The sequence below is a fragment of the Gossypium arboreum genome, unplaced genomic scaffold, assembly GCF_025698485.1.
Source record: "Gossypium arboreum isolate Shixiya-1 unplaced genomic scaffold, ASM2569848v2 Contig00200, whole genome shotgun sequence".
Lineage (NCBI taxonomy): Eukaryota > Viridiplantae > Streptophyta > Magnoliopsida > Malvales > Malvaceae > Gossypium > Gossypium arboreum.
The window spans coordinates 40,001-56,574 of NW_026440318.1; the positions used below are offsets into that span (position 1 = coordinate 40,001).

The 16,574-nt window shown below is 35.9% G+C and overlaps 1 protein-coding gene and 1 pseudogene across 1 annotated transcript; one reads left to right on the forward strand and one right to left on the reverse strand.

The window, feature by feature from the left end:
* Positions 1-5,847: 5,847 nt before the first annotated feature.
* LOC128288311 (50S ribosomal protein L14, chloroplastic-like) lies at positions 5,848-6,350 on the forward strand. Its single transcript, XM_053024839.1, has one exon. The coding sequence runs from the start codon at positions 6,033-6,035 to the stop codon at positions 6,348-6,350; it is 318 nt and encodes a 105-aa protein (XP_052880799.1). The 5' UTR covers positions 5,848-6,032.
* Positions 6,351-9,267: 2,917 nt separating this feature from the next.
* On the reverse strand, positions 9,268-14,572 carry LOC128288308 (photosystem II CP47 reaction center protein-like; annotated as a pseudogene).
* Positions 14,573-16,574: the final 2,002 nt, after the last annotated feature.

Genomic DNA, 16,574 nt, shown 5'->3' on the forward strand with positions numbered 1-16,574 from the left:
TCCGATCCAGTTCCTCCACCACCGCGAACCCCGGTTAGATTCAGGCATGATACACTTTTTAGTTATTGGGAGAACCCAAGTACTCTCTTTCGGATCCAGGAAACAGCTCTCAGAGATCTTTTTTCCTTTTGGAAGATACAGGAGCGAAACAATCAACCTATTGATATTGGAAGACCCAAAAGATTCTTCCAATGTATCATTTCTGGGTCCAATGGAATTCCTTAGGTATAGGAAGAAGCCCTGTCAAATAGAGATTTTTCTTTCGACCATATTTCGATTGTTAATACGATATATAAGGACCGCTACTACAAATAGTACTACACCCTTGATCGTGAAATATCGATTGCTTGTTGAACCCTATGAATTGCGTGAAAGTAGGATACTCCAAATTCAGGGTTCAAGAGTTTTTATAAAACGTTCTTGGTGGAAAAAATGTGAATGAAAGATCCCACTGAATTGAATTGGGTCCATGAATCTAAGAAATAGTGAGAATTCTTGATCTCTCTCAATATCTCTCAATTCGAAAATCCAGGATTTGAATTGATGTCCTTTCATTGATTCCTCCTAAATTGCATTGATTTATCCTAAAGATTTCATTTCAATTGGAATTTGGTTATTCACCATGTACGGATCCCCGCTAAGCATCCATGGCTGAATAGTTCGCCAACTCATAATTGGCGAATTCGTAGGTTCAATTCTACTGGATACGCCAATGGGACCCTCAATAAGTCTATTGGAATTGGCTCTGTATCAATGGAATCTCATCATCTATACATAACGAATTGGTGTGGTATATTCATATCATAACATATGAACAGTAAGAACTAGCATTCTTATTGAGACTCGAACTCATAGGGAAGAAAATAGATTTATGGATGGAATCAAATATATAGTAGTTACAGACAAAAGTATTCGGTTATTGGTGAAAAATCAATATACTTCTAATGTCGAATCAGGATCAACTAGGACAGAAATAAAGCATTGGGTCCGAACTCTTCTTTGGTGTCAAGGTAATAGCTATGAATAGTCATCGACTCCCCGAAAGGGTGAAAGAATGGGACCTATTATGGGACATACAATGCATTACAGGCGTATGATCATTACGCTTCAAGCAGGTTATTCTATTCCACCTCTTAGAACGAAAAGAACTTGAAATCAAAATACTTAATAGCATGCAGCGATACATTTATAAAACTTCTACCCGGGCACACGCAATGGAGCCGTAGACAGTCAAGTGAAATCCAATCCACGAAATAATTTGATCTATGGACAGCATCGTTGTGGTAAGGTCGTAATGCCAGAGGAATCATTACCGCAAGGCAGCATAGAGGTCATAAAGCGTCTATACCGTAAGAATGATTTTCGACGAAATGAAAAAGACATATATGGTAGAATCGTAACCATAGAATACGACCCTAATCAGAAATGCATACATTTATCTCATACACTATGGGGATGGTGAGAAGAGATATATTTTACATCCCAGAGGGGCTATAATTGGAGAATACCATTGTTTCTGGTACAGAAGTTCCTATAAAATGGGAAATGCCTACCTTTGAGTGCGGTTTGAACTATTGATTTACGTAATTGGAAGGAACCAATTGGGTTTACGACAGAAACCTAAAAATCGATCACTGATCCAATTTGAGTACCTCTACAGGATGAACCTCAACAGAAAACTGAAGAGTAACGGCAGCAAGTGATTGAGTTCAGTAGTTCCTCATATAAAATTATTGACTCTAGAGATATAGTAATATGGAAAGACAAAATTGTTTTCAAGCACCGACAGAACCAGAAGCGCCCTTGTTTCAAAGAGAGAGAGGACGGGTTATTCACATTTCATTTGATGGTCAGAGGCGAATTGAAAGCTAAGCAGTGGTAATTCTAAAAGATTCCCCAGGGAAAAATAGAGATGTCTCCTACGTTACCCATAATATGTGGAAGTATCGACGTAATTTCATGGAGTCATTCGGTCTGAATGCTACATACCCAGAACATAAGCCAGATGACGGAACAGGAAGACCTAGGATGTAGAAGATCATAACATGGGTGGTTCGACAGATTTGGATTCCTATATATCCACTCATGTGTACTTCATTGTACAATATATATAAGAATTATACGATAAAATTATACGAATCCATCTGTATAGATATCATCATCTACATCCAGAAAGCCGTATGCTTTGGAAGAAGCTTGTACAGTTTGGGAAGGGGTTTTGATTGATCGATCAAAAAGAAGAATCTACTTCAACCGATATGCCCTTAGGCACGGCCATACATAACATAGAAATCACGCTTGGAAGGGGTGGACAATTAAGCTAGAAAGCAGCAGGTGCTGTTGCGAAACTGATTGCAAAGGAGGAAATCAGCCACATTAAAATTACCAACTGGAGGTCCGTTTGATATCAAAAACTGCTCAGCAACAGTCGGACAGGTGGGGAATGTTGGGGTGAACCAGAAAAGTTTGGGTAGAGCCGGATCTAAATGTTGGCTAGGTAAGCGTCCTGTAGTAAGAGGTAGTTATTAGACCCTATAGGCCATCCCCCATGGGGGTGGTGAGGAGGAGCTCAATTAGTAGAAAAAAAACCCGCAACCCCTTGGGGTTATCCTGCACTTGGAAGAAGAAGTAGAAAAGGAATAAATATAGTGATAATTTGATTCTTCGTCGACAGATGAAATAGGAAGATTATTTCTTTCTTCGTCTTTACAAAAACAAAAAAATATATTTTTAAAAAGAAAATGGCGCGTTCACTAAAAAAAATCCTTTTTATAGCAAATCATTTATTAAAAAAATCGAAGGCTTAATACAAAGCGGAAAAATAATAATAGCAATTTCGAGCATCTACCATTATACCCACAATGATCGGCCATACTATCGCTATCCATAATGGAAAGAACATTTGCCCATTTATATAACGGATCGTATGGTAGGACATAAATTGATTCGCACCTACTACTAAATTTTCGCGGACACGCAAAAATGATAATAAATCTCGTCGTTAATATTATAATAAATTATAATAAAAAAAAAATAGAGATTAATTAATAATTCATTAGTGAGGTAAACTTTATGATAAAGATAAAAGAAACACAGGAGGAACCCATATACAACTTCAGACGAAGTATACGCTTTAGGTCAACATATGTATGTCTGCTCTAAAGCACGAAGAATAATTGATCAGATTCGTGGACGTTCCTACGAAGAAACACTTATGATACTAGAACTCATGCCTTATCAGCATGTTATCCCATTTTAAAATTGGTTTATTCTGCAGCAGCAAATGCTCTCGTCACAATAGGGGTTCAATGAAGCGAGTTTAATCATTAGTCAAGTCACAGTAAATGAGGAACTACTCTGAAAGACTAAAACCTCGAGCTCGAGGACGGGTTATCTGATAAAAGACCCACTTGTCGCCTAACTTGCATTGAAAGATCTTGAATTTGAACCACTTGACAGATATATACTTCGCCCAAAACCAAAAAAACACCGGATGGCTGGGATGGCTAAAAAGGATAAATAAGAACACAAATATGACATATCCTAATATATAGTAGTGGGAGGATTATGGGACAAAAATAAATCCACTTGGTTTCCAACTTGGTACAAGCCAAAGTCATCATTCTCTTTAGTTTGCACAACCGAAAAAAAAGTATTCGAGGGTCTACAAGAAGATAAAAAATAAGAGGCTTATATCAAGAATTATGTACAAAAATATGAGACTATCTTCTGGTGTCGAGGGGTGCACGTATAAATTCAAAAAACTGGATCTAATTCAGGTGATAATCTATATAGGATTTCCTAAATTATTAATTGAAGATAAGCACGAAAACTCGAAGAACTACAGATGAATGTGCAAAAGAACTTGGTGTATGGACAAAAACTCAACATTGCTATTACAAAATTGGAAATCCTTATGGGCACCCTAATGTTCTTGCCGAATTTATAGCCGGACGAATTAAAGAATCGAGTTTCATTTCGAAGAGCAATGAAAAGGCTATTGAATTAACTCAAACAAGCGGATACAAAAGGAATTCAAATACAAATTGCAGGGCGTATCGACGGAAAAAGAAATCGCACGTGTCGAATGGATCCAAGAAAGTGGAGTTCCTCTACAAACCATTGGGCAAAGGGTGAGTATTACTCTTATAGAGTTCAAACTATCTATAGGTTATTAGAATCAAAATTTGGATATTTATAGACGAAGAATAATAAGAATAAGACTCTGCTTGTCTTTACGTTCTATTCTGCGATAGAACAAAAAATAACAAATTCTTTGATTTTTGATTGAACATAAAATCAAAAAAATGAGCGATCTAAATTCTATAAGGATAAATAAAAATTTGATTGATCATTTTGATATAATTGCTATGCTTAGTGTGCGACTCGTTGGGTTTTTTAGGCTTGGGATTCAAAAAAATGGGCGGACCACAGTATAAGCTAATAACTATAGCACTAATAACCAACTCATCGCTTCGGATTATCTGGATCAAGAATCCAGTCAAAGATATGATATATTGGTCATATCATTATAGCAACTGATTTTTTTGCATTAAGTAAAGACAAAACCAATCTGATTATGAATAGATCAGAAATTGGTGAAACAAATAAAAAGTATGTGGATAAATAGAGGATGAGAGAAAGAGAAACAGAAATAGCAATGAAATGATATAGGTTCCAATATGTAAGGTCTATGAAGCATCTCATAAAAGAGCAATGTAATAGAGCATCAATAGAATTCATCAATAATTAGATGAATATCTGTTCATTGAAGAAAAAATCAAGAGCCTTAACTTAAGTCAATAAAGACTGAGAAGGTTGACTCAAGAAGAAATTTTATTTTTATTTTATTAAATAAATATTAAATTAAAAAATTAAATTAATAAATATTAATAAATTAAGGCTCCATTGGAGAATTCGAGACCTAAGCATTAATCGAGAGCGATGGGGACAGCGGAACCCGTGAATGCAGAGATTCTATTGAAAACGAATCCTAATGATTTATCGAGGAGGATAGCGGAACAAACCAGAGACCACTGCATTTCTTTTATTCTGATTCTGAGAGGTCATGGGTTAACCCGACAACTGAACTAGAAAAAGAGTAAATATTCGCCCGCGAAAATTTGAGTTTAATTTGATTGTTCAATTTTTGTCGATCTGAATCTGATATGAATATGATAAAAAACAAAATAAAGATTCGTTATAACATTATAACAAAACCAAGATAAGACATTATCTAGAAATAGAATCCGTGTTTAATTCCTTATACTTATATATATATCCAATAGATCCAAACAAGATATACAAATTTCTAATAGATCAGATAAAATCGCAAAGCAAAGAATCCCAAGATTCAATTATTCATTAACTACCCGTATATCTTAAGATTAAGAATTAAATATTTTTTTATTCATTTTTTTTTTCGCGAGGAGCTGGATGAGAAGAAACTCTCATGTCCAGTTCTGTAGTAGAGATGGAATTCATAAACAACAACCATCAACTATAACCCCAAAGAACCCGATTTCGTAAACAACATAGAGGAAGAATGAAGGGGATATCTTATCGAGAGTAATCGGATTTATTTCAGTAGATATGCTCTTCAAGCACTTGAACCTTGGATTACATCTAGAACAAATAGAAGCGGGGCGCCGCGCAATGACACGAAATGTACGCCGTGGTGGAAAAATATGGTACGTATATTTCAGACAAACCCGTTACAGTAAGACCTACAGAAACACGTATGGGTTCAGGAAAGGATCTCCCAGTGTTGGGTAGCTGTCGTTAAACCGGGCAGAATACTTTATGAAATGAGCGGAGTAGCCGAAAATAGCCAGAAAAGGCTATTTCAATAGCTGCGTCAAAAATGCCTATAAAAACTCAATTCATTATTTCAGGATAGGAATATAGAACCAAAGGAAAGAAGTCTTGTCTTGGGAATAAAAAAACAATTGCGAGTTTCCTTTTTTTTTTTTGACAAACAATATTTCTTTTTTTCTTCGTCCTTTGTTACATTGAAAAAAGAGATTTCAAAAATGATTCAACCTCAGACCCATTTGAATGTAGCAGATAACAGCGGGGCCCGAGAATTGATGTGTATTCGAGTCATAGGAGCTAGTAATCGCCGATATGCTCATATTGGTGACGTTATTGTTGCTGTGATCAAGGAAGCAGTACCAAATACACCTCTAGAAAGATCAGAAGTGATCAGAGCTGTAATTGTACGTACTCGTAAAGAACTCAAACGCGACAACGGGATGATAATACGATATGATGACAATGCTGCCGTTGTCATTGATCAAGAAGGAAATCCAAAAGGAACTCGAATTTTTGGTGCGATCGCTTGGAATTGAGACAGTTAAATTTCACTAAAATAGTTTCATTAGCTCCCGAGGTATTATAAGACGAGACCCAAGTATAGTTAGAGTATTTAGAGTATTTAAATGGCATAGATTAATTAGTAGATTGTGTCTCACGTATATACCTTTACTAAGTAAAAAAAAAAGACCACGTTGGTTATATCAAAATTCGGGAGCAACAAAAATTTTAGTTTACCATGGGTGAGACACTATTGCTGACATAATAACCTCTATACGAAATGCTGATATGAATAGAAAGGAACGATTCAAATAGGATCTACTAACATCACTGAAAACATTGTTAAAATACTTTTACGAGGAAGGTTTTATCGATAACGTAAAGAAACATCAGGAACGCAACAAATATTTTTGGTTTTTAACCCTACGACATAGACGGAATGAAAAGGACCACATAGAACTATTTTAAATTTACGACGGATCAGTCGACCAGGTCTACGAATCTATTCTAACTATCAACAAATTCCTAGGATTTTAGGCGGGATGGGGATTGTAATTCTTTCTACTTCTCGAGGGTATAATGACAGACCGGGAGGCTCGACTAGAAGGAATCGGTGGAGAAATTTTGTGTTCTATATGGTAATCTGTCCGGTATACGAATTGTATCGAAACTCTCCATTTGTGCAAAAAAAAAAAAAAGCACGGGTTGTCTAATAGAACTCCTCCTGCCCTACGGTAGTTGATACGTCAAGGAAGTTTTACCTGGAATAAAGAACAAAAATGGATTCATGAAGGTTTAATTTAATTAGTAAATCACTCCCCTCTGGATTCCTTTAGATAATGAAGATCTGATTTTAGGTTATGTTTCAGGAGAGTTTACCAACGTGGGATAGAGTCAACAAAAGTGAAGTAAGTGCTTATGATTCAACCAGAGGGGCGTATAATTTATAGACTTCATAACAAGGATTCGAACGATTAGGTAGTTTTTCAACTTCAAGATTTCTTTCGGGGATCAATTCAAATTTCAAAAACTTATTTTCTTCCAATAAGCGAATTCGGAAAAATTTAAGGAATAACAACTATGAAAATAAGGGCTTCCGTTCGTAAAATTTTGAAAAATGTCGCCTAATCCGTAGGAGGGACGAATTATCGTAATTTGTTTTAACCCGAGACATAAACAAAGACAAGGATAATCTTTCTATTCTAAAAGAACTCCTGAAGAAAAGCTAATCTTAAAGAAAGCGATAAACAAATAAAATAGAAGATCTGTTTTGACATGAAATGGATATATCCATATATCTCTGACTTATCTTTATGAAATGATAAAATATGGCAAAACCTATACCAAAGTTGGTTCACGTAGGAATGGGCGCAGTATTGCACGGAAAAGTGCACGTAGAATACCAAAGGAGTTATTCATGTTCAAGCAAGTTTCAACAATACCATTGTTACTGTTACAGATGTACGGGGTCGGGTAATCTCTTGGTCCTCCGCCGGCACTTGTGGATTCAAGGGTTTAAGAAGGGGACCCTTTTGCTGCTCAAACCGCAGCGGAAATGCTATTCGAGCAGTAGTAGACCAAGGTATGCAACGAGCGGAAGTTATGATAAAGGGTCCTGGTCTCGGAAGAGATGCAGCATTACGAGCTATTCGTAGAAGTGGTATACTATTAAGTTTCGTACGGGATGTAACCCTATGCCACATAATGGCTGTAGACCTCCTAAAAAAAAGCGTGTGTGAAATAAACACTCAAAGAGATTTCAAGAGAAATAAATGATTCAATGATCTGATCAAATAAAATAATATTACTATGGTTCGAGAGAAAGTAAAAGTCTCACTTCGACTCGGACACGACAGTGGAAGTGTGTTGAATCAAGAACAGATAGTAAGCGCCTTTATTATGGACGCTTTATTCTGTCTCCACTTATGAAAGCCAAGCCAAACACAATAGACATTGCGATGCGAAGAGCTTTGCTTGGAGAACTAGAAGGAACATGCATTACACGTGCAAAATCTGAGAAAATACCCACGAATATTCTACCATAGTAGGTATTCAAGAATCAGTCCATGAAATTTTAATGAATTTGAAGAAATTGTATTGAGAGGAATTTGTATGGAACTCGTAACGCCTTTATTTGTGCCAAGGGTCCCGGATATATAACTGCTCAAGACATCATCTTACCACCTTCTGTGGAAATCGTTGATAATACACAGCATGTAGCCAGCCTAACCGAACCAATTGATTTGTGTATTGGATTACAAATCGAGAGAAATAGAGATACGGTATAAAAACCAAAGAACTTTCACGACGGAAGTTATCCTATAGATGCTGTATTCATGCCTGTTCAAATGCGAATCATAGTATTCATTGTTATAGAATGATAATGAAAACAGGAGATACTTTTCTAGAAATATGGACAAATGGAAGTTTAACTCCGAAAGAAGCACTTCATGAAGCTTCTCGTAATTTGATTGATTTATTTATTCCTTTCTACATACGGAAGAAGAAAACTTACATTTGAAAACAATCAACACGATGTTACTTTACCTTTTTCCGTTTCATGATAGATTAGTTAAACTAACAAAAAGAAAAAAAAATAGCATTGAAATATATTTTTTATTGACCAATCAGAATTGCCTCCCAGGATCTATAATTGTCTCAAAAGTCAATATACATACATTATTGGACCTTTTGAATAACGATCGAAGACCTTATGAAAATTGAACACTTTCGCATAGAAGATATAAAACAAATATTAGGCATTCTAGAAAAGTAGAAAGAGCATTTCTAAATTGATTTATCAAAATTTTTAATCAATGGATTTTGAACCTTCAACACAATCCATAGATTCGGACCAGAATTGAATAAATGTATCTAGGGAGAATTCACTTTTGCCTTTGAAGTGACTACTCCTAGATACACACATCATGATATTTTTTTAATTGATTCAATTTAAAAAGACCTAAAAGTTAAGGATTTATCAATCGGTAATGTTGCTCCAATACCCAGCCAAAGGGCTAATGCAGTACCAATCAAAAAACGGTTGTCGCTACTGGACGACGAAATGGATTTTAGGAATTTATTAACATTTTCCAAAACAGGTACTATTAATAATCCGCGGGTACTGAAACAATTAAAAGAACAACCAATAACATGTTAGGTACTGTACGAAGTATTTGAAATACAGGAAAGAAATACCATTCAGGTAATATTTCCAAGGAGTTGCAAATGGATCATGAGGTTCACCAATCATTGAAGGTTCTAGAACCGCTAAGCCCACGATACAAACAATAGTACCGAGAATTACTACTGGAAAAATATACCAAAAGATCATTGGGCCATGCGGGTTCCCCACAATAATTATGATTATACCTTTAGCTAATTTAGCTCTTAATACGGGATCGTTCAAGTCAGGTTTTTTGTTATTAGGATAGGTGAATTTTCTAGATCCATCCCCAAGGAACCGGACATGATAATTTTCATCATCGGCTCAAGCAAAGTCAATCGAATCAAATGGATACAAACGGATACCTATAAAATAAATCTATATTCTATATGTTTAAAATAAATCTATATGTTATCCCCACATATATGAATGGTTCCATATGTGAAAAAAAAGTTACCCGATTCCATTTTACGGGTTGCCATTATACATTCAAGAATTTCATTTTACAGGTAAATGCTCAATACCCAAGTAGGCGTACAAAATTGATCGTGATCAAGTGCTTTATGGGTCGTCTTAGGCCTTGCGATTCACCTTTATCCCAAAAATATCGAGAGTTTTTACATACAAAGGATTTACTTGTTACTAATATAGTCTAGCCTTTGCTCTTCTTTAGATCCCTTGTTTCACTCCGATAGTATAATTAAATCGGGTCGATGCAGAAGAAATGAATGCATTTTCATACTATTAAGATAAGAAAGTAAAAAAAAAACTAAAATCTAATTTTGATTATGCCAAATCACTTATTCTACTGGATCTTACGGAGCCCTATTTATACACAACATCGTCAGGTCTGATCATAGAAAAGATTCTCTTCAAGCGAACCAGCCTATCCTTTGTATGGGGCTTACACGGTGGTTGAAACAAAGACACATTTGGTTGTGAATTCAATGTAGCAGATAAAGGCATATTTCTGCACGGCCCAATCAATAGTTCAAGTCACACTCCCATAATCCATTTTCTCTTCAGAATTCCTTCAACTATTCATGTCAAATAAATACTAGAATATTATTTGTAGTTGAAAGGAAATATCCAAATACATGTCTTATTTTTTTCAATAATCCATATTTGTAGCAATGAAATACTATTGTTCCTCCCCAAGTAATAAGATAAATTATTGGTTTACAATATAGCTATGGTCTATATTCTCTATAAAGGACCAGAAATGCCTTGCTTACGTATCATTAGGAAATGCATTAACATAAATACAGCAGTAAGAAGGGTAATACAAAATGTGTGTAAACTATAAAACGGGTCAAAGTGGATTGTCCCACTAGCACTTCCACGTAATAACTCTACCAAAGGCGATCCTATTACCGGAATAACTTCCGGAACGCCTGTTACGATTTTGACTGCCCAATAACCAATTTGGTCCCGAGGTAAGAATAACCTGTTACGCCAAAGATGCGGTCCAACACCCAGAACCACGCCTGTAACCAAGTTAATTCGCGAGGTTTTTAAAACCACCAGTGAGATAGACACGAAATACGTGCAGGATCATCATTAAGACCATCATACTTGCCGACCATCGATGAACTGATCGGATTAACCAACCAAAGTTAGCTTCAGTCATTATGTATTGAACAGAAGCAAAAGCCTCAGTAACGGTTGGACGATAGTAAAAAGTCATAGCAAATCCTGTAGCTACTTGTACCAAAAACAAGTAAGCGTAATTCCTCTAGACAATAAAATATGTTAACATGAGGAGGAATATTTTACTAGTTTATCATCTGCAATCGCCTGAATTTCGAGGCGCTCTTCGAACCAATCATAGACTTTATTGAGATAGGTAAACCAAGAACCCCCCGAGAGACCGTATATGAGAATTTCATCTCGTACAGCTCAAACAAAAACACCCAAGTATTAGCTGAAACGGATATGGAATAGAAAGTTTGAAACTTCTTAATCTTTTCATTCAATTTTATCTGAAGACACAAGAGTGAAAATCCGAAAGCTCTTTGTTGTAGTTGTAATTATAATGCCAAAAAATCAAGTCAGCGCAGTCGTCTTTATGTTGATCGTTACAGGCCTCTTGAATCTTCTATTTACCTACTTATTTCTTTTCTTTGCTTTGATTTGTTCTTTGTATGAAATGTGGCTTTTATTCTTGTTTTCTTTCTTTTGATAGGAATTCTCTTGTTAAGACCCTATGAATCAATTGAAACTTCAGATTCATACCAGAACCGCGATGATTCAATAAAACCTTCAAACTAAGTCCAAGATTCTTTGAGTAAGAACCATTGGATCATCACTTATTCAATCAATAGAATAGATATAATAAATAAAAATACAAAAGAAAAGAAAGGTTTGTCCTTTGATCAAAATAAGCATAAACTAAATGAGAGTTTGAAAGAATAAAAATCTTTCGATTTATAAATAATATAACTCTTTCTTTAATTTTTTGGAGTCCGGCGAAGTTTGAATATTAAGTATAGATCATAGTTCAAATACTTTGTGATCCATTTCATATATTCCGTGCTCAGATACTAGAATGACTATCCGACAGGATAAAACTATCTCGATCAAGATGACAGACCCATTTTCTGTACTATCAATAGGATCAATTATAACAAGTCACACACTCATATTCCGGAAATACAGAAACAAATAAATTTCAAGGTCGAACTACCGAAATAGAATGGGGCTAAAAATCAAGGAACTAAAAGTTTCAATTTTTGTATTGAAACGCGAGGCTTCGTGATTCTTGTGAATCTAATTCATTGAAATTCCATCCAGTAAAACGGAAGAATTATAAATCTCCAAAATAATAGATAAGAATATCGCAAATAAAGCCATTGCGACACCCATCAAAGGAGTCGTTCCTCATCCAGAACTACCTTACCATATTCCGAATTCAATGGTTTCAAAAATCCTCACAACAGTTCGTCTTGGACCAGATCTAGAACTACCCTCAACGGTTTGTGTAGCCATAAATCTTATTTTGTATTCAGTGAGATCTGTTGACTTTGTATATCATTCCGCTGTAAATAAAACAATCTTATCCTTAGACCCATTGTGATCTTGAAATTATATAATAATGGAAACAACAACCTTAGTCACCATCTCTATATCTGGTTTACTTAAAAGTTTTACTGGTACGCCTTTATATACTGCTTTTTGGGCAACCCTCTCAACAATTAAAGAGATCCATTCGAGGAACATGGGATTAATTGAGTAATGAGCCTCCCAATATTGGGAGGCTCATTACTCAGTGAGAGATAATGAAAAATCATTTCATTTTTTAGTTAGAATTTTAGGCAGTTCTCGAAAAAGATGGCGAAAAAATTATCCCTAGAGTAGATACTAAGAGGAATGTATAAACCAATGCTTCCATAAATTCGATCGTGGTTTACAATTATAGCTTCCGTACCTGTTTATTTTGGAATCATCTCCCGAATAAAGAAAGAACAAGAATCAAAGAAAAGGCAGCGATTTAAATCAAGATTTTCCAGCAGCCTATGGCAAATCACAAATAGAAGTAGAAGCAAAAAATAACAAAGCAATCTTGCATCAGACTACTTGTCTTCTTGTAGTTTGGATCTCCAAGTTTTGGAATGCTCCAAATTCCACTTGAGCATCCAAATCTGGATCAATACCGGCAAAACATCTCTGAACAGGGTTCTAGCACCATGCCAAATGTGTCCGAAGAAGAAAAGCAAGGCAAACGAAGCATGCCCAAAAAGTAAACCAACCCCTCGGACTGCTACGAAACACCATCGGATTTCAAAGTAGCTTTGATCTAATTCAAAAATTTCACCCAATTGAGCACGTCTAACATATTTTTCACAGTAGCAGGATCACTATAACTCACTCCATTGAGTTCGCCGCCATAGAACTCAACAGTTACACCTACTTGTTCGACACTATACTTTGATTCTGCCCTTCTAAAAGGGACATCCGCTCTAACAATTCCGTCTCCGTCTACCAAAACAACCGGAAATGTTTCGAAAAAAGTAGGCATACGACGTACAAAAAGTTCACGCCCGTCTTTATCTCTAAAGATAGGGTGCCCTAACCACCCAACGGCTATTCCATCCCCGTTGTCCATTGAACCCGCTCTGAATAATCCTCCTTTTGCCGGATTATTGCCAATGTAATCATAAAAAGCTAATTTTTCAGGAATTTTAGACCAAGCTTCTGATAAACTTTGATTTTCGGCTAACCCAGCACTAACCCTTCGATATATTTCTTGCTGGAAGTATCCTTGATCCCATTGATAACGAGTAGGACCAAATAATTCGATGGGGGTAGTTGAACCATACCACATAGTTCCGGCAACAACAAAAGCTGCAAAAAAGACAGCAGCTATACTACTGGAAAGGACGGTTTCAATATTTCCCATACGTAATCCTTTGTATAAACGTTGGGGCGGGCGGACACTAAGATGGAATAAGCCCGCTAATATGCCCAATGTCCCTGCTGCAATATGATGAGAGGCTATTCCTCCCGGAACAAAAGGATCAAAACCTTCCACGCCCCACGCCGGATTTACAGGTTGGACCTTGCCAGTTAGTCCATAAGGGTCCGACACCCATATTCCAGGACCACAATCCTGTTACATGAAATGCGCCAAAGCCAAAGCAAGCCACCCTGAGAGAAATAAATGAATTCCAAAAATCTTGGGCAAATCCAAAGAAGGTTTTCCTGTGCGCTCATCACAAAAAATTTCTAGATCCCAATATACCCAATGCCAGATAGCTGCCAAGAAGCACAAGCCAGAAAACACAATATGTGCTCCGGCCACACCTTCGTAACTCCAAATACCCGGATTTGTTATAGTCCCCCCTGTAATACTCCAACCGCCCCATGAATTGGTTATTCCTAAACGAGTCATGAAGGGTATAACGAACATACCTTGTCTCCACATTGGATCAAGAACGGGATCGGAGGGATCAAAAACGGCTAATTCATATAGAGCCATTGAACCGGCCCAACCAGCAACCAGAGCCGTATGCATTATATGAACAGAAAGCAAGCGACCGGGATCATTCAATACGACAGTATGAACACGATACCAAGGCAAACCCATGGAAATACCTTTATCAACGAAAATAGACACTATGTAACTTTATTGCATTGGAATACCTCCCCTTTGGGTGGATTCTTTCGGAGAAAGGATTAATATTGTTCTATTCCATTAGTAATTAGGGAAGAATTCGGCTCAGAAGAAAAGCAGATCTATTCTATACCCGATAAGTATCAATGCAATGGGGGTTGATCCTATTTTTATGAATGAACGTATCCCTATTTGTTCATCATTCAAAGGACCTATTGGTAAGAATTCTCTTTCATTCATTCTGTCTTTATTTTATATTTTATGGCCTTATTCTATCTATGTATAAAATATGAGGCCAATATTATTAAGACCATTATTACGCTTCCAGATCAAAGTGAAATATAGTATTTAATTCTTTTCTTTCCTTTAATGCCTATTGGTGTTCAAAGTTCCTTTTCGAAATCGGGAGAGGAAGATGCAGTTTGGGTTGACGTATGGTGCGACTTGTCAAATATATTGGGTCATATAGGATTCCCCGTTCTCTCCCGATCGAGATATCCTCTGTTTCGCTTAAAAATTGATTGAATTATCAAAATTTGTAGCGTGAAGTGTAATGAAGTGCAATTAGAGATCCATTTCATTTTTGGGGGTATCCAGATTAATATTTTCAATTAGAATGATTTATGGTTGGCTTGGTTGGACCGAAAAATGAAGCATCAGGCTCCGTTTAGAAAAAACCAATTGGTAATACATTTATGATTACCACCTATATCATAATCATAAATCTTTTATTTACAATTCGAAATAAATAAGAACGATTTCAAACTATTAATCAATCGAATAATATGAGAAATACGTTGAATATTTGGCGAAAACATGAAAGAAAAGGAATTAAAATAAAAAATGAAATCATAGCAAAAAGATGTGGTATTGGGTCATTTGTCCTATATGCGCAAATCAAATCAGGCGGATCTTTACTCGGGTGAGCATAAACCTAAAAAATTGAATAAAAATTGATGAAACCCATTCAGGAACAAGAAAATGACATCGTGATTTGGTTGAATCAATGAAAAAAAATAGATCAATGAAAAGTTTGTGCGATAAGTTTAGCGAATTTTCTATTATAGATTATGGAAAACAGGCCAAAACTTATCTTTCTTTAATTCATTTTATTTAAAAATGTAAGAAAAGCCCCTTCGTTAGAAATTAGAAGTTAGAAAAGGCACACTAGAAAAACGAAGGATGGCTGGAATCTACATTGATTTTTTTCGCAATTTTTGTTGAACCGTATGCATCAAAAGGTGCCTGTACGGCTACTAAGGATACAATTTTATCCTAATCAACCGACTTTATCGAGAAAGATTACTTTTTTTAGGCCAAGAGGTTGATAGCGAGATCTCGAATCAACTTATTGGTCTTATGGTATATCTCAGTATAGAGAATGATACCAAAGATCTGTATTTGTTTATAAACTCTCCTGGCGGATGGGTAATACCCGGAGTAGCTATTTATGATACTATGCAATTTGTGCAACCAGATGTGCATACAATATGCATGGGATTGGCTGCTTCAATGGGATCTTTTCTCCTGGCCGGAGGAGAATTACAAACGTCTAGCATTCCCTCACGCTCGGCATAATGAGTTTTTTGTTGATGGAAAAAAAAAGAAGACTATGCCTTCGCCATATGAAATATGAATTAGTAAGTAATAATAGCATGGCACTTCGAATTCGATATGATATTTTTTGATTTCTTTTTTTTTCAAAACATTAGATTATGTATCGAAAGAGTAGTATGAGAAAGGGCATTTCAATTTTATCTTAGCTTTCGTGGGCCATCTCAGCGTCACAAACTTTTTCTTTTCACACAGGGCTATTAACAATATTTATAACAATATTTATGTTATAAAATAAAAGAGTACGAAAAAAAAGACTATTTTTCTTTCTTTTTTGAAAAAAAAAAACTTTAGGATACTGAATCACAGACGAAATAAATATATAAAGCAACGGACCATCATAGTATTTTTGAACTTTTCGAAAAA